At 38.7% G+C, this 19,947-nt stretch overlaps 1 protein-coding gene across 1 annotated transcript in view; it reads left to right on the top strand.

Annotated features, from left to right (window-relative positions):
- Positions 1–2,776: 2,776 nt before the first annotated feature.
- zfpm2b (zinc finger protein, FOG family member 2b) overlaps positions 2,777–19,947 on the top strand; it is a gene marked incomplete at its 5' end in the record, with an annotated part of 43,630 nt that continues 26,459 nt past the window's right edge. Inside the window, 2 exons of the mRNA XM_079485086.1 lie at positions 2,777–2,822; positions 17,158–17,313. Coding sequence (XP_079341212.1) covers positions 2,777–2,822; positions 17,158–17,313 — 202 coding nt within the window. The remainder of the gene's footprint in view (positions 2,823–17,157; positions 17,314–19,947) is intronic.

Raw genomic sequence — 19,947 nt, 5'->3', positions numbered from 1 at the left:
GTCTGTGTCTGTGTCTGTGTCTGTGTCTGTGTCTGTGTCTGTGTCTGTGTCTGTGTCAGTCTAGGTGTTTTTGTAGTTGTAATTCTTGTCAAGTGTTTAGTCTGTAGTTAGTTCAGTTTAGTGTGTACCCTGTTGTCACCCCCTCGTGGGTTTTTGTTTTGTTTCTGTTTTCTGTATATATTAAAGTCCTTGTTAACCCCTTCATCCCTGTTTCGCTGCCTGCAATTGGGTTCTCTCTCTAACACATCCGTGACATTTATTGTCAACCGGTTTAAAGGTGGGGTGGTTGATTCTTCCTTCTAGCACGAAAATTATAATCCCACGCCTCCTCAAAACACATGAATGCATTTTGTAAATCCACGCAACGAATTACAAACTGAACCCATACATTTTTCCTCGCAGCATACCTGCCCATCGTCTTTCAGGCCCTTTACCTGCCGGAGCTGTCTCCATCGTGTAAGAGCTGAATCTATATGTTAATTCGATGAACCGGACGTTTTTTCGTCACTGCTTTTTCAAAAACTAACTTTCGTTTTGTAGATTTACTTGTTGTTGATTCCACAGGAACTTTTGATTGGTGCTGATTGTCCGCCATTCTCCCTACATGACACAGCGGACGTGAGCACGCTGATGATGTCTGCGTGAACAGGGTGCGCAATCGTATGCAAAATATGTAGGCTGAAACACATGACCAATCACAGTGTTCGGCCAGAACGTTTTGATTGGGCGAACGATTTTTGGTCCTGCGACATTCACAGACGATATATTATTATACAAATATTATTTGACCACTATACTTCTTGATTGCTATCAGGATATAAAGAAATTTCCAACCAACATGGCAAAAAAGAATTCTGGACAGGATCACCCTTTTAATTCCCAAAAACCACAGGGCTCCAGCAGTCACGTGAACTATTCTGTTGAGCACTGTCAATACCAATGCTAAAGTCGCTCTAGCGCTCTCCTGATAGCCTGCCAAAATGGCGGTGTTCTATAGGCTTGGCACTGCAAGATCCAAGAAGAGAGCGATTTGAAAAACCATAAAAAGTTTGCTTTTGAATAGCTCTCGTGGTACTTTGATGTCATCCGTCTGTCGGATTTTGTGTCGCCTAATAACTTCTTCTCGTTTATACAGTACATGATGCAGCTTTGTTCCTCAGATACAGACATGGCGCTCGAGCTATTCTCACCTCACATGCTAACAGCCTTTTATCTATTGTTATGACGCACTGATCTCAGACAGAAGCGTAATTACTGTTCAAGTTAATTACTGTCTCTAAACTGGAGCTCTGACTTTAGTTCAAGCCTCTCAGCAGCTCATTGAAACATCAGTCTCTACCTTAAAGATGAGGGCGGCACGCCATTGTTTAACCTTTAATGATCAGGTGCATGCAAGGGTTTCTGTCAAGGCCTGTGAACTCTTCTCGTCCCTGTAATGACCACCTCCTCGACACAATTGCAGCTTTGATGAGAGGATGTGATCAAAGAAAGGACCTCCGGCACATGACAGAGAATAAATATGGAGTTGTTAATTTGATAATCCTGTCTTCTGTCCCACTTGAGAGCTTTTATTAAGCCTGCATCTTGTCTCACTGCTAATGATAATGGGCCAAAGTTCATCTGATTTGAAAATGTCAATGGAAGTTGAGAAAAAGTTCATTTACCGTTTGTTGTCTTTAAGGTAATTGAAGCATTTATGCCACTGTGAAATCTGTTTGTGTAAACATTGTGTAACTGATTAGCGTTAGATTAAAAACAATAACCACTTGTCAAAGTCAAAATCATGTAAAAAGCATAAAACCTGAAGTGTGCTACTCTAGCAACACCAAACAGATTCATACATAAATAAAGAATTACAAATGTTGATCAGTCCAAAAGAGTTCTGCCCCAAACTCGCGCCATTCATTGTACTAATAAAGCCTTCATTTATCACATATAAGCAGTTTATTATTGGATTTCTTTGTCTCATCAGCTTAAGCTATGATATAGGGATAGATTTAATAACAGAACAATTTCACACACATGAAAGATATAAAGTACTTTAATAAATAAATACAAAATCAACATCAAAGCGTATTTCAGGAATATGGCTTGCACTACATTTCATTGTTTAAAGAACTGGTGGCACTAATCCCATTTTCACAGTGAGTACCAAATGATTCGTTTGTAAAAACAGATCATCATCAAAAATCGTGTTTTATAGTGGCTGAATATTTGTGATGTTTTTTTCTTTAAACTTTTTGATCATTAATTAATCAATAAACTGAAGTGAAATTTGATTGATGTTACTTAGAATGCAAAAACATAAAAAGATTCAGATGAGTTATAAAAATATCTGTAGAAAATGACAAATTCAATGTAAATAAATAATCAATACATAATAAATAATAATTAAATCATATAAAAAATAGCCCGTTACAGCAAGAAAATATACAAATATAAATATTTCTAAAACCCAAGAATAGCATAATTTGGACCCTTTCTACAGCCAAGTAATAAATAAAACATAACAACATTAAAAAAGTTAAAATGGATAGTATTAAAAAAGCTCTACACTGAAACACTTCATCTCTCAGCTTCTTTATAGTTATTAAACAGACTTCGTTTACATTACTAACATAGACTAATATAATGTAAGTGGTTTGGGACTGTGGAGGAGTGATACCACACAGTGAAGTGTCTCAGAACTGTTCTGGTCCTATATCATTACTCTTTGATTGCCTCTCATTCAGTCAGAAGGAAAAGAACTAGCTGTCGTATAGTAATCTTTGCAAACATGAATGACGTGAATGACTTGGCCGCTGTACGCATTGTTTTCTGCGGTAAGTACAGTTGTTGTTCTCTCTTAATGATTAATTGGCAAATGTCAATGTGCACGCACATGGGCAGCCACTCACTCGGTGTGCGGGCCTGTGAGATTACAGCCCAACCCCATAGGGACACATATTAATGAGTTCACATGTGTGTTAACAATTAATATCAATTCTTAAGGCAGGGTCTAAATGAATTAAGCTCTCATTTACAGGCACACACCAAAACCCCTCTGGATTTGACCTGAACTGAGATCATTAATAATGCTTCTTGCCGTAGAATTTACACAATTAATTCCTTCTCATTAACAGCTTTTAAAATAAAACAATTAGCCAATGTACATTAAGAAGATGTCTCAATAATGACAAGCCGGATGCTTTACTCCCTCTATGGTCAGTCGGTGTGAAGTCTCAATTACATTAGCAGGTGCATTTCAATCAATGCATTATGCCTGACTATTACATGCCTTGCATGTTTACAGCAAATATATTCAGGGTAGTTTCATGTACGGGTGGTAAAGGGCAAAGGTAGTTTGTAAACTGCATATTGTGTGTTTTGAAGCTGAAACTAGATCTTGTATTTTATGACCTACACATCGGTGATGTGTGATAGCCGGTCACAGTACGTCAGAGGACCAAAGAGTGCATTTGTGTGTGTGTACGAGTGTCCACGTACACGTGTGACCACCACCAATTTGGGCCCAAGGGACTCGCTCCTTCCCTTTCCATCAGCAGCCGTCTTCAGGGGCCGTGCAGTAATTTCATGGCTCGTTGAAGGTGTGCAAAACCTGGGCCACCGTCACTATTAACTTTCCTCTTGCCTGGAGCCTTTAAATTAAGTTGTTAATCCTGCAAACACAAGCAGACCAGTTCCTTTCGAGCCGGGAGGGGCGTAATTTAACTTGCGCATCCACAGCAAAGCAATTTTGTTTGTTTTTCGAGATGACTTTGACGTCACCTCAGTGGATATAACCTGTCAGACCCCGGTGCTGCTTCTGACTTCCTCTTGTCAGACTCTTCGTGTCTCGTCCTCCATGTTTCCAGCACGGTGGCTTCCAAACCTCCGTGTTCTAACTGCGCATCTGTTTCCTGTTTAATTGAATCAAGCCTTTCGAGTTTCCACACACCCCCTGCACTGAGTGAATGTGGTAAGACCACAGAAGTAAACATCAGAGGTTGTAGGAAGCGGCTTTTGCCATTCAACGCTTATCACCAAAGACCCATATGTTCACATAATATGCCTCCAATTTGAAAGAAGGGATAACATTGTCTACAAATTATCCCTCACAGACAATACTCGAGCAATGCGAAAAAATACATCAAACTACGTTTGTTTGCCTTACTGTAAATACAATCTCTAACTTTTCTTTTTTTTGGGAGGAGCTATAGCAGGGGTTGAGGTATTTTAGCAAGTTGAGGGTTTAGCATGGACAGCACACAGGTGGGGAGATGGTTCAGGGGGGTGATGTTTTGCCAATTTATTTTATCAAATGAACTAAAAATGAACTTCAAATGTATCTCGTGCCAGAGGCAAAAACATATGCAAAACCCATTACGCAGACCTCACTCAACCCCATTTCACACTATAATTCTATCTGATATCTTTTAAATGGTCTTCAGAAATGTGAAGGTGATGGAAGTAAAGGGGCAGGTAGTTGAGGGCTTCAGACAAGTCCGATAAAGGAATGGTTGAATTTGGGTTTAATTGTACTGCGCAAGTCAATCTTCTCAGTCAGATCTTTGGAGATGCAAGCGGCAAAACCACATCACAGTGGTGCAAAACTACACCCCGGTCCAAATGGCGTTGCCAGAGGGTGTCCACTACAATGGGTAGATTTTTAAAAGGCGGTTACATCCACACCACCACAGGTACAACCTTAAAAATAAAGGTGCTTCACGATGCCATAGAAGAACGTTTTTTTTGTCTAAATAGTTCCCTAAAGAACCTTTAACATCCGAAGAACATTTCTGTTTCACCAAAAACAAAATGGTTCTTCAGATTATAAAAGAGTAAGAAAGAGATGCTTCTTTAAAGAACCTTTGACTGAATGGCCCTTTGTAGAAAAAATAGTTTATTCTTATATAATTCTTATATGGAATACAGTAAAGAACCTTATAAGCACCCTTATTTTTAAGAGTGTACAACCGTTGACCCTTACCTTGACTACTTGACCTCTTGATACGTCACTCTGTGTTTTCATTCATTTGATCTACAGCATTTATGACCAACATAAATTCACATATTACAATATAAATTACATGAAATATTAAAACTGGAATTATTAACTAAAATAATACATTTATTTCGATTTAAAAAAAAATTTTTTTATTTGTGATTTAATAACAAAAATACATTACCTTGAACACAAAGTTTATATTAAGTTAATCTTTCCGCAATGAAACAAAAAGGAATATTCTTTAAATTCTCTTTATTCTTACAAAAACTCAACACACTGATCTCAAGAGCCAGGGTTTTACACGCTAAAAACCCATACAGCTTAAAACTTTAAACAAACCTATGCAGTGAATAAAGCAAACAAAGAAAGGAATGAACCTCAACAATACTTCTTTATGAGAGCAGGATTCTTATTCATTTCCAAAAGGTGGAACAGTTCTGATTTACAGTACACGCAGTTTCACCTTTTCTGTGTGATTTGTTCCATAGAGGTCATCAAGTCCTGTGTGTTTTATGAAGAGTGTCTTTCCTCATTTTACAGCACGGTTATTTACATCGCATTCTTGCTTTAGCGAGATATGAGCATAATTGCATGTTAGTTTTTAATTATAAAAGAAGTAAGGCGATGGCTTGTAAGGTAGCATCGCATTGTTCCCGTCTTATCCGGGCTCTGTGATCGTGTGAGCCTGCCTCCTGTGCTAAGTGATGATAAGCCCGCTTTCTGCTCGCCCATAATTAATCCATCTCCAGCGCGCCCCCGCCCTTATCACGCTCGCTCCCGCATCTCAATGGACCTGGAATTCTCTATTGATATCTCCCATAAAGAGAGAACGGAAAATCCTTCCAGTTGAGCCGTAGATTGAAGACATGATTCCTCTTGCCCCCAAATCTCAGCATTTTATTATGTAGAAATGCATGAGATTTAACAGCACATTGTGTTTTGATGGCATACTTTTCAAAGCTTTAAGATTTGGACTTGTATGTACGGCATCTTATTTAAGAAGGCTGTCACCTATTGTTTAATTTCAATCTGTTCCTGTATATAGCTCATCATGAATACAGTTTTTCAACAAACAACTTTACTTCTTTACCATAAATGAACATCAAATAGCAGGATCAAATGCCTTATCATATCTCTGATCTAATCTGATATGTCAGGCAAATTAGTCTTCTTCGCTTTTTCTTTTTCTTCCAAAGTATAGTTTTTTTTCCATGTTAAACTGAGATGAGATTTCAAGATTTAAGTGCATTTAGATTCACCAATAAACACTGCACGTGTCGTAGCTTAAAGGGCTTTCACACAGGAGAAATGTTTTGGTATGTCTAGAACTAATAGGTTGTGTTCTCACAAGGGGAATAATTCCTTCTTTAGGGACTAGATCCTTCTTTATAGCAGGGTCAAATCCAGCACAATAGGAACTACCAGTAGCACAAGTTTATGTTGACTGGCCGAACGCATGCCACGGAACAGTATTTTACAGTAATAATACACACACAGACATTGTTAGTGGTATTTACTTGTCGCCGAGAGAAGTTATCTTTATAACATATTTTCTTTGAAGATGCTGTTTTAACAAAAAAAAACATTTCTAACTCTATTTAATATTTAAGGGGTAACGCATTTGTCATTTTATTGAGTAGAAATTGCTACAGACAATGCAAGGATCCTAAATCAGGTGAGCATATTTGTTATATTATATATATCTGCAGTGTTCCAAATCCCAATAAGATGCTTAAAAACATCACTGTAAACCCAAATGCTCAAAATAATCAAACAGATTCAGTAATGTAAACTTACACTTATGAAAGAGTTAAATATTTCAAGCTCCCGAAAGGCATTTTTAATTCTGAATAAAGTATAATGATTATTTGAGATTAACTTGATGTTTTGACTCCAAAAAATAATTTACTTAATTTAAAGACGTTAATTTAACACAATTGGTCGAGAAGGACTTTCAATTCACAGCATTCTTTGCATCAGACTGTATTAGGACAGTCAATTTGAAAATGTTTTTTATGTGTTTTCAGTAAGGTTAAAGCCTTGAGAGTGTTTCACGTATTTGCATTTTTGTTTGTAGGCTACCGTTGTTCAGAAGAGTGGTGCAAGTGCTTAGGCTGTGGGAGACTAACATGTGATATTTCATGAGTGAGCAATGACTGTGCCAGTTCAAGTCCTGTGATCAATCTCTTCTTGCTCATTTCGGGTCGCATAAATAAAGGTGTTTGATTTATGCATATTAAGACTAAGAAATATGTCAAATATAGAAACTGATGAAATTAGGTTTAGGTTGCTTAAAAATGTGTGAACTTATTTTTTAAGTTCCGTCTACTTCATTCTATGGGAAGGATGAATGAAATATTTAAGTAAAACTGACTGAGACTTATTAGAACTTCAATTGAACAGTGATCAAAATGTTCTGCTTAATTCAATTTCTTTGAGTATTGTAGCTCACAGAATACAAGCGTAAATGGCACAGTATAAACTGTCTATTGGAAAAAAAGACCACTAAGCAATGATAATAGTAAAAAACGCACTACATGATCTCACTGCGTGTTTGCTTCTAACATCCACTTAACATCTCACATCTATGTGTTTTGCATTTTAATAGAATCTTTGTGTAAAAACCTTTCGTCAGTCTACGTAAATGATAATCCAAAGCGAAGATGTTTAATTCAAGCCTCGTGTTATTTTAGTTTATTATAAGGTCAAGTGCATTGCAACGTGGGATATGGTATCCCATGCAGTGTGCACTGGTTGTACATGGAATTTTGATCCAGTCATTTTCTATCGAGAACATACAGAAAAACTCCATCAAAGCCTGATACACAAAACACCAAATGTTTCATATTATAAAACCTGACATCACGTAAGAGCACACCTCGCTGTTAAATTGAATGTACCTGCAAAGAAAAACTTTCCAGATGAAAATGGAGAAAAACAGCAACACAAGTAATCTGATGTTCATTGATATGAATAGTTGAATGAGTGTATTGAGATCTCAGCTGTGGCTCAAAGCTCCTCCTGCAACAAAACCTCATCACGCGCTCATGTGCGCTGTCAGTGCGCGCTCCGACCACAGCACAACCTCCACCTCCACAGGACAGATAAACCCGGACTGCGATCAGACACGCATCTGATACACGATCCGAAAACACTGATCCGTCTGGCTGTGTTTGGATGATTCGCAGTGTTGTTTTATAATCTCCAGTCCAGCGGAATGTCCCGGAGGAAACAGAGCAACCCAAAGCAGTTCAAACGTGAGTTTTTAGAAGCGGATTTAATTGCTACGATTTCTTAACACAGGCGGTCAAACTGTGTGTTTGTGATAGTTTGAATTCAGCACAGTTTCAAACGGAATGTCTGATGTAAACAATTGCTGATCAGTCAGATGTTGACGTGATGTCTCGACGCATTTATATTCGCAAACCATATTGTTGAATTGTGTACGCTGAAAGAAATGACACAACTGCAATAGGAGCTCACAAAGGTTTGTGACTTTATCATTCACTTCTAAAACAGCATAACGAATTGACTTGCTTTGAACCATGAATTGGAACATATTCACAATAAACAGCAAAGTAATTCGAAGTTTTTTACGTGTTTGGAATAAAATAACAGTCCTGCCATCTCTCAACTTATGAGCAGTTATCAAAGGAGTTTGGATGAGGCAATTGGCTTGTAATATAACACAATAACATTGACCCAAAATGAGCTAATTCCTTTATCTATTCAATACATTTTCATTATCTTGCTTATCGGCACATTGCACAAGTGCTGCTGAAATTGTTTACCTGGCACTCCAGCCGTATCTGCTCACATCATATCTGTTTTCTGCTTTTCAATGTCTACGTTTCTTGTGATACCTCAAACATTCTGCCGAGTGATCTGAAACAGTTCTTGAATTTGACTTTCGAGTAATTTACTGTAGGCGAGAGAGTGCTGCACCTGTAAGCGCGAGAGCTTTCCCAGCCACCTGCTCATAGCAAAGGACAAAGAAGTTGTTATGGGTAGAGACACTCCTCATTTTTTTTTACATTTTGTTCCCAATTGAACACGCTTTGCCCTGTTATCTGAACCCTGGCGTTTCAACCTGGATTTTCATATTTTGCCTATTCCATTCTCTGGGGTGCCCTCTGTGAGGCAGATAAAGCCTGAGTACTGAAAGAGCTCCATTAATTTGCCCCGATGACTGTGGCGATAAGGCCAGATAATGGGGTAGATAAGCTAGGGAAGATATACCATCAGAGACCCCATTATTACCATTAGAATTCCAGCCCAGCAGTCTGCTCCAGCCTGATAATCCCTCCCCCATCCTCCATTTGGGATGATAAGACAAGGAATTGTCAGTCCGCACTCTCTTTATTAGCCCGCCTGGATATTCCGATAATATGGTGATAAATTATGTATTTTCTCTTCTCCCACTATTTTAGCGCTATTGGAAGATCTCTGTCGCGCCTTATGGAGAGATAATAAGTGCGTTCAGGGTCATCTTTTCTTCTTTTGCCAACCCTCCCCTTCTACTGGTGTTTAGGCTTTTATTTTAATAAGAGGTTGATGGTAAAAGCTGATAGGACGGTCAAGGTGTCTTGGTGGGAGAGACATCACTGCTATCAGATCTGCATCACCAGTGCAGACTGGCACCAGCTGTTCATCTCTGCCTGTTATCACCCCAATGTGGCCAAACAAGCTGCACATGTGCCCAAATTGGAAATGGTTCGGAGAGGCGGGTTTGCCAAATTTATGACAGTGGATTAAAAGGCCAGAACAGTTCGTTGTGGTTCTCCTTGGAATTAGCAAAAATTGCAGATTTATAAAAGCCATTTTCATTGTTAATTCGAGTGTAGTTCATGCTTTTGAATACTTTAAACAGGGAATTATTGCTGTTGAATATCACAATGTGCCTTTCACTGTAAATAAAAGAATGTCATTTTCATGAATGACTAGAATTACACACAGAATTACATGACACACGTTTTATATTGATTTAAATACAGTAGCTCCAAAACGTATTTGGACACTCAAGCCACAATGCAATGGCACTTTATTAGATAAGAAAACAATAATAATAAAAAAGCAATTGCAAAGAAAAACTTTAATTAGTAACAAGAGCAATAACCTTCCAAAATATGGCAGTTTAAAAAAAGTGGACATTTATGAACTTATCATGTATGTGGTTACTTAGAAGCCGATTTCTCTCTCCTGGCTTTTTAAAGTCTTTGCAAAAATGGCTGTTTTTCATATGGTTTTGTATTTTGTTATTGTATTTAATTACATCTAATTTGAATGTTTTGGGATCGCTTGACATGTTTTGAACTATTTGTGGAATAAAGTTTGGGCACAGAAGTTTGCAGCAGTGAACCATTTCTATCTTTCCTTGTTTTATAATTCCTCAATTATTTATTTGGCGGCTGTCATTTGTGGCTGTCACCGCTAACTTTGGGCTGTCAGAAAATTATGATTTATTTCATTATTATACCCTATCAGGGATGTCATATTTGTTGCCTCTCCCTTTTTTCTTTTTTTTATCCGTTTTGATTAACTTCATCTGCCAACTGTCAGCGTGAGCCATCTTTCAGTCGCAATCTATCTCTCATAGATCAGTGCAATATAAAGAGAGGGCTTATTGCGTGCCAACTTTCTCCACAGCATCTGTTCGGCACTAATGAGCTATGAAGTGCCGTGGCTCACTAGGCTGCAAAAAGAGGAGGAGGAGGAGGAGGAGGAGAGGTGGGATGCCAGCCGCCTGTCTTACCCTCCTCCATGAACGCAGTGAGACAAGTGAGGCGAGTTCAGGAATGCTGCTACTGTTTGTCTTTGTTAAGCCGATAGTTCCGCTCCAACAATTCCAGAATAGCTTTGTGAAAGTGATAAGTGATACGCTAGGTAAGAGAGAATGTACAGTCGGCCGATCATTATCGCTAAATTAACCCCAGAATGGATAACAAGTAAAGATTTGATTTCAAACGAGTTGAATCATGTAAGAAGAAAAGAGCGCGGAGTGATATGCTAGATTGACAGCTCTGTAGCAGAATGACCATCACATAAAAATGCCAAGATTGGCCAATCAGAATCAAGTATTCCATGGCTGTTATTCTTGATATTGAAATACAGTGTCTAAGAAAAGATATTTCTTTTATGAATTAATCTGTGCAGTATACAGCACAAACTGTGCTGAGACTAAATGCATGTAGGTGATGGAAACTGTTCCTGATGCCAGAAAAACAAACAAATCTGAATGTTAAAATGACAATCGGCCCAATTTAAAGTAGATATATACATGAAATCGAACACAAATTTGCTAACAATGATCAGCCAACCTGCAAACTGTAATCAAACAAACAATACGGTTACATTGACCCGTACGAAAGACTGAATCCGTAGCCGGCCCTCAGGACCCTCCGCTTTAAGAGAGGCCCACGGAATCGATGGCAAAAACAAGATAAGCGAGATGTTTATTTGACGAGACTTAATCATTGATGCCCTGCTCTGCGAGATCCTCTATCAGTGATGGCCAGCGGCTCTAACTGAACACAGCACTTTTATTCCTCTCACCTTCATTAAGACCAAAGAGTTCAATGATGGTAAATCAATAGCTGTTGTCAGACGCACACGTCGGTGGCTGGTTCTGAATGGGAACAATAAGACGGCTCAATTAGGATGTTTGTATCGAAAACATAACTGAAGCAGTAATGTTTGGAATCGCGTAATCTTATTGTCACGAAGGGCAGGAGATCTCGACATGTGATAAAGCAGGCCAAAACAAAGCTAAACGTAGGGAGCTGCTCAGTTTTCGATCAGGTGCCGACCTTTGAGTTTTTCCCTTAAGTGCGATACTGTGATTAAAAAAAAACAAATGTCGTATCCATCATTTTGCATGTGAGTTTAATATTTCATGGGAATGACATGAAAATGAACTAATTTGTCGACTTGTTGGATCTGGTTGTTTTAATCCAATTCAAACTCATAAGAATTTATCAAGAACCTCTAAAACCCTTTAAATAAAGTTATTTAAGAGGCAAAAATATTTGCCAGTGCAATAAAAGATTCAGCTCTGCCGGCTCTTTTGAACTCCAGCACCTCCACAATAACTGTAATGGCATTCCGTGCTTTTAAAAGCGCAGTGGAAAATCGCTAATGGCACAAATCCGGGGCACTAATAGATCATAGCTGAATTTTGGGAAAGCTTCTTTTGCCAACTGTGCTTAAAAGTTCATAATTCAGAGGGCTTTGGGGTTGAGTCTGCAAAGCTGTTGATACCAAATGACAGACTGTAGTTGTTTAATTACCTTAGTGATTGTAAAGTGTGCTTCTAGGATACTGGAACACTGTTAAAGTATCATTATTATTTATAGTTTCAGTTTATATCAGGGATTTTCTCGAAAATTGTTCTGTTGTTTGGGTGTTTTCTTTGCTTTTAAGAATTGCTATAAGACTTTCAGGTTTTCCAGAGAAAAGAAAAATAAGATTTTTCTGTCACATCGGCTGTTTCTGCGACACGGAGAGCAAATAGTTCAAGTTGAGACTTTTGCTTTGATTTGTAATGCTTTCCACAGTCTGCACACGAAAGAGAGAGATGATGAAAATGATACTATCTACATCTGAACGCAGCTCTTCTGAATATGTAGTTGATTGATTTATTGTGCATTTCATTGATTTCAGGTTTAGGTGTTTGTGAGCAGATAATGCAAATCTTTAAAGTCAGAAAATCATTTGTCACACAATGACATTGTAGGTCATTGTCTTATAAACAGTTCATTATTCCCAAATAGCAGGGTGCATCATTATCTGTTGACTTTGAGAACCGAATGTACGGTATATAGCAGAAGTCATTTAGGATAAAAACTAAAGTGTGAAGGCTGGAATTGGATTTATGAGGAGCAATGTGCTTCTTTAATGCCAACGGCTTTTCTGTCCAGCCCTTACATTTTCAGTCTAAACAAAACATTACAAGGTTGTTAGGGACAGAATAAGGTCTGTTTAATAAGCTGTATTCATTAAATATCATCAACTATTACACCGTCCAGCACAGCCAGAAACCTGGGTGTGGTAATCGATGATCGGCTTAACCTCACAAGTCATGTTGGCAGCACCACCCGATCCTGTAGATTCATCCTCTACAGCATTAGGAAAATTAGACCTATCCTATCAGAGCACTCTATGCAAGTCCTAGTCCAGGCCCTTGTCTTGTCCAAACTGGATTATTGCAATACTAACCTCACTATTCTTAGCTTTGTATACTGTGCTAGGCTTTAATGGACTGGTTTTGATGCACTTATGTATTTTGTTGCTGTGTTGTTATAATGTTGTTATAATTGCTTCCAATGTTTCCTCATCTGTAAGTCGCTTTGGATAAAAGCGTCTGCTAAATGACTAAATGTAAATTTAAATATGAGCAGAAAAATATGTGTTGTAAATAATATTTTTGCAAACGTAAATCAGGAATTGTTTCACGCACTGCATATTTACAAAACATGTCTAATGAATTGAATGCACCATATCGCTGCTGACCTGAAACCCTCGTAAATCCATATTTAGTGTTTTAAATGGTTTGCCATTATTCATTATTATTAGTCAGTCACCATTTATGTTTGTCACTGTGTTTTGCAAATATCTAACAAATAAAAAGATCAAAAAGTGCTTCTCAACTTTGACAACGCAGTGTTTGGAAGGACAGCGACAGTATGTAGTGGTTTCCAAATATATGCTTTTTTAAATAAAGATTTAAATAACATACGTTTTTGTAATATGTACGAAGAATTCATAAACATTTAAACGAGAGTTCATGATCAGCCAATATGTCTTAATATGCCAGGTCATGTCAATTTTCAAGTCTAAAAAAGCATAAAAAATGTGCCCACCCTATATTAGTGAAAAGCTGAACTTTTGTTCATTTTATCAGCGATCAGAGATTGAACCGTTTTACACAACAGGGTGACTCCACTTCATTCTCATTCATGTTCGATGAATCCGCGTCCGTTTTTACTAAATTCTGTTGAAGGTGTCGGAAGACGTCAGCTAAAGCACAGTCCTTGGCCTGCACCCCTCTCGTTCTTTCTCTTTTTCTCCTTTTTTCATTTATTCATCTGTCTGGTCTGTTTCTCCTGGGAAGGATTCAGCAGACAGATGGAGACAGTGAGGAGTTATGCCAGTGAGGTGATCATATGGGCGATACAGAGTCTGGCTGCAGCTGTTTGTCCAATCCAAATCCAAGACATTCACACAATGGAAACGATGCTTCAAACATGCACAGTCAATATAAAGCAAGCGTAGGCTACATATTTGATATATCATCTTTGCTTTTACATTTCAGTTGATTAAATAAGGCAGATCACTACTGGAGGGTATCGTACTTTATCATTTATTATTTGTGCCATACAATGCATGTATTGGACTGTTCTCTGGCTATGTTTAGAATGCAACAGTAGCATACTACAGGTATATACTGTATTCATAGTAGTATGCTGCATTGTTTCGGCATACCTTGGATGTTCAGTGAGTGAATTGCAATAATCTTTGTTGACATTAAGGTTTCCAATAGAAAACTATGTTAACACGTTACAATAAGGTGCTTTTTGTTAGCTGTAGTAAATGCATTAGCTAACATTAAACAATTTAGTATTTCAGAATTTGTTAATCCCTGTTAATTGTAGTTCATTTCAATACAGTCTTTTATGTCAATTCATGGTGCATTAATTATATTAACAGTGATAACATTTGATTTTAAAAGTGTATAAGTAAATGCTGAAAATAACATGGATTAACTAACGTGAATGAATGCTGTGTTAGTATTGTTCATTGTTAGTTCCGTTCAATTTAGTTAATGCATAAACTATTTGTTAACAAATAGCACCTTATTGTAAAGTGTACCATAAATTGTTTTAAACGTGATGCGCAGTCATTGCGTTGTGCACATTGCATTGTGGGATGCAGATTCCCACACAGTCTGCACTAGTTGGAGAATGTAGTAGGTCGTATATTGCCTGCATACAGAACAGAAGCATACCTTTCTGAAGCGTTTCATGCATATTCAAATAGTTAATGTTATGAAATAGTTATTGATCTACCTTAATAAATTGACTCGTCTCAGCGGGTGTAGACGTCTATCTTTTTGGTCAGATGGAACTATATACGGTAAGCAGTTGAGAAGAGAAAGAGATGGAATGGGAGGGAAACGCGAGTGATTTCCATGCGGCTCGGTCCTGTCGGATTGAATTAGCTCAGGTGTAATTAGAGCAGTGGAGAGCGTCCTGCTTTGGCTGCGGTGTGCGACGGGGCAGCATGGCTGTGCACTGAAGCCAGCTGATACTGTGCCGCTCCGCTATCACCATGCAAACACACGCCTCCAACATCGCAGGCAGGCGGCAAATCCAAGCATGAAATTAGCAGTCACTCAGATCATGCCCGCCGCATTCTTGCATATTTCTCTCCATGTGCTTTCTGCTTTGTGTGTGTACGTGTGTTTTAGAACGAGCAGGAGTGTTTAAGTGGATAGCTGGAGTTGAATCATGAGCGGGTGTGATGGTGTTTCGAGGTTGCAAACACATATCCAATTCCACATACAGTATACCACGTAGATGTCTAATTCCTGACCTTGTGAATGTAAGGGTTTTGTATTATTTAAGTGCAAAGCTTGGATGATGACAATATCCTATTGGTTCCCCTAGACGGCACCGAAATTCACTGTAAATTCAATCAAGACTTGTATGTTTGTCATGAGAACAAAATACCACAGTAATTCACAGTAATATAGTTCTTCAGTTTAGAAGAGATGTCAACAAAGCTGTTACAAGCTCGCTATCAAAGGATCTCAATATACAAAGCCGATCATTGTCATCTTATTCTTACAAGACAAAGCGCCACTTCTTACATTTATTTTCTAGCTCAGTGTCGGTTTCCAAAGGAATTGTCAGTGAAATGTGTGAGACAATGTTAAAGCTGACTTTGTACTCCATTGGGTCGCCTGAGATATAAAGGAGCGATCTTAACATATTTCTCTAGACACTTTTGTTTTTGCTACAAGATCAAATAAGGCAAAATCGTGACCTTGTGCAGCATGTCTGTCTCTAATCATTTTATGCAAGATTACAGCTGCCGTCTACAAAGGAGCAATTCATGAAGCTAATGAAAAGAAAGCGGTTCCTCAACCAGATCACAACCCGTCCCCCCGACAAACAAGATATTTGTTACGGAGCACAAATATGTGCATTTTTAATACCTTACTTTTTTAAATAAAAAGCAGAATGAATTAAATAAAAAAAAATATATATATACATTTAACCTGACAGTTTTTACTGTAGCTCTGTGAAAATAGAAATTTTGGAACCAAATTTTTTATATCAAAGCCGAAAAGCGCATCTGTGTCATTTTGTTCAGGTGGCTTCTATTTCTACGTGAAGAAAAAAAATTAATATGCAAATATCAAAGTACATGTACTGCTGGAAGGAAAAGGCCTCTCTTGATATAATGTAGCCCATGTCTTTTTTTAACAGAGGAAAGAAATTAATCAAACAGAGAAAAAAATGAAGTTTGTGATTGCATGGGTGTACCACCCAAAGGCATGGCAAGCAAATGAAAAATCAACATTGTGCCCACTGATAAGCTCAAATGAATAAGAAAGTGTGCTATGTCTACCTTCGATTCTGCTGCATGCGTGAACAAGTTATCTTTGAGCAGACGTAACCTTAGGCTTGGATCGCTTCTTGTGTCGGCTTTGCTCTTGCCTTCACTTTTACTGTTAAAGGTACAAAAACAAATGACAAAACACAGTAACAGGGTTTTGAGGGACTCGCTGTTGTGGACATGTTGATAAACATGATTTGTTAATGGTAATGGCTTAGGCAAGCACACGGTTTTTTGCTGTTGTTTATATTTAAAGCGAGGGTCTTATCAAAACCCTAACAGGACTTTTTCTTCTTTCATGAACGATGGTTTTGGCTCGGTCCCTCATTCATGAAAGAAGAAAAGGACCTGTCAGGGTTTTGTTTAGACCCTCAATATCATAGTGACTTTTGAACCCGAAAGCATCACTTGCATTTTCTTCAAAAAAAGATCCTAGGTTTTATGTGTAATAATCTGCTTTCAAATGAATTATTTTCATGATTTTGACTTTCAAGTTGAATTCACGACAGCGTCTTCTTAAGTACTAACTTTTCTTTGTCTGTTTTTTACAGGAGTGTTTGAAAGTGGGCTTGAGACAGACTCTGAGGAGACAGTGTGCGAGAAGACAGATTTACTGACAGAAGATGACAGGTCTGTTGAGAAGGATCCGCTGTTTCTCACTGACCCAGACAGCATCATATCTACAGATGAAGATCACTTGAGGAACGGTAAGGTCATCTCCATTTATGGTTTTTTACATGATCTCACAAAAATATAAAAAGCAAGAATGAAGCCTCACCCTTAAACCTCATGTCACCGGGGTCAAAACAGATATTGACAACATTGTAAAATAGTTACGACTTGTCACGAGACTGTTATAATTTGAACCCAAGAATTATGATGTTCATTATAAATCTAGCTGTATATTTTTAACCCTCGGCTGTATAAAATAGAGTGACATGCATTTCTGAGTATGCTTGAAGTACCAGACCCTTCCTAGATGCCACAATTTCTCCCACCTTCTCTCTGAAGCGGTTCACCCATGCCTGTTGTGCTCAAAGCGGTGTTTGGTTCAATGGGAAAATTGAATTTAAATATGAAAGAGGAGATTCCAGATGTATGGCATTTTGAGAGAGCGTCTACTGTATGTTGCTAACCGGCGTATTGGTCATAATAAATAACAACAGAGTTGCTGGTATTTGCTGCAGGGTTCAACCATCAAAATCCAGCTAATAGCAACGGCCCTTTGAACTGAAATTCAATTACAGTCAGTACTGCCGGCCACACCTCACCGTCACAACAGAATCCTTCGCAAGCCCCCCAACACCCTGAGCCATTTGAAATTCACTCTGCATCCTTATGCTTTATGCTTTTTATTTGTAAATGATGAATCTTCTCTTTGAAATGCCAGCCTCTGTTTCCAAAAGTTTGTGACGACTGCGTGAACTACCCGCTTTGCCTGGAAGCGGGCAATCTTCAAAAGAATAATCTCTCACTTTTCTGCTCGAAATTGGCCGAACGGAATGTGACGCTTTTCTTTTGTTCTTGTTGAATACAAATACGGGCACTTCTTTTATTATGTTCTTGCGTGCTTTGACCTATTAAGTTTTGAAAGGAAAGGGTGAAACATCCTCTGAACGTTTGAGAATATTTGAATATTTATTGTTTGCCTTGATTTTTTTTCTCTTCTCTTGATCACGTAATTGCATTTTGAATGGGTGAGCTGTATAATAGAAATGTCAGAAAATAAAATTGTGACGTAGGGCCCTATCATACACTCGCTGCAATGCGGCAGGTGCAACGCAAGTGTTTCAGTAAATTTTTTTGTTATTTAAAGAGCGCGTTAGTAATATGCACCTATAGGCAGGAGCACAGCGGGCATACACTCCTACATACAGAGGGACACGCAGCAGCACACAGTAATGCCAAATATTACAAATAAATGGATTACAAGGTAAAATATTATTATTGTGGACATAAAGATAAAATCAGGCTTGTCCTGTAGATGGTCTGCTCGCGCGAAAACCAGCAGATGCGTTCCCTCTCTGGAGAAGCGTCCAGTCTTCGCTGGACTAATAATATTCCATAACAAATAATTGTGCTCCATGACGACTGCGCAAAACAAGATAGATGCTACGAACTAATACTTTCACATTTGTCTACGTGATCTACGTTGTCGTGGTTTCTACGGCAGTAAAAGCGGAAACTGAGGGTGTTATTAGGGAGACGCAAGGTCTGGAAAAATCGTAACGGCTTACACGAATATAGTGTCTGTGGTAACACGGATATGACGCCATTGACATGCGACTGCAACACGGTTCGTGTCACTGGTTAAAATGGCAATTTCTCACGATTTACAAATAGTTGTAAACATTTGAGATAATGTAAGTACTCAACTGAACAAAATACATAACACTGGCCTAGTGCTTTTGGATATTTTACTGCAAAATAATTACAAACTGTACCTTAAAGGTGTCACGAAATGGTTTGGACAGAACCCAGATGCAGGCAGACGAAGGGTTAACTTAGGAAACTTTATTAAACAAAAACCCACGAGGGGGTAAACATGAACAAAAACACTAGAAAAAACAAACACCTCCAACGAGGGGGACAAAAGGAAACAAAGTCCTTTATAATAAAATAATAAGTCCACAAACTATTTGCCTGGAGTCGTGTAATCCCCAGTCACAGCTCAACATAGACATCCACATTAGACAATCAATATAAGACAATGCACCAACACTGAACAGAGAGAAACTGAGACCATATAAAGGGAGACAATAACGAGGAGTGATTACATGGGGAGAGTGGTGACAGCTGATGGGAATAAAACCCTAACGAGGTGAATTACAAAACAGACGATGGGAATGAAACCCTAATAAAATTACAGGAGATAGGAGGGTGGGGCTGAGAGACATAACAGGAAGACACGTGGCATTAAGTAACAACATAAAGCCACATGTCTCCACACATAACACAACAGAAACCCGAAAGACGTGGCAATGTCATGACTCTGCCCAGGGAGCTAGAAAGCTCGAGACAGGAAGGACAGAGTCCTAACATTACCCCCGCCCCCAGAAACGCCCCATGGCGTCTCAAGGGAGAAACTTCAGCGGGCCAAAACACCAAAGCACAAAGACAAACACCACAAGCACAACACAGAACAAACTAAGGGGAACATAAGGGAGGCTATGAAGGGGTTCGGGTGGGTCAACAAAAACAACAAACATGGGAGGGGGGGTGGGGGAATGGGAGGCCAAACCTTGGGGACACCAGAAAAGGGTGGGACAGGTTGAGGGGACTTGAAGCAACCGGACGAGACCGGCGGGGACTTGAAGCAACCGGACGAGACCGGCGGGGAC

This window comes from Barbatula barbatula (assembly GCF_947034865.1).
Source record: "Barbatula barbatula genome assembly, chromosome: 21".
NCBI classification, from domain to species: domain Eukaryota; kingdom Metazoa; phylum Chordata; class Actinopteri; order Cypriniformes; family Nemacheilidae; genus Barbatula; species Barbatula barbatula.
Note: the sequence above shows the minus strand (reverse complement) of the source record. Positions and strands in the feature narration are given on the sequence as shown.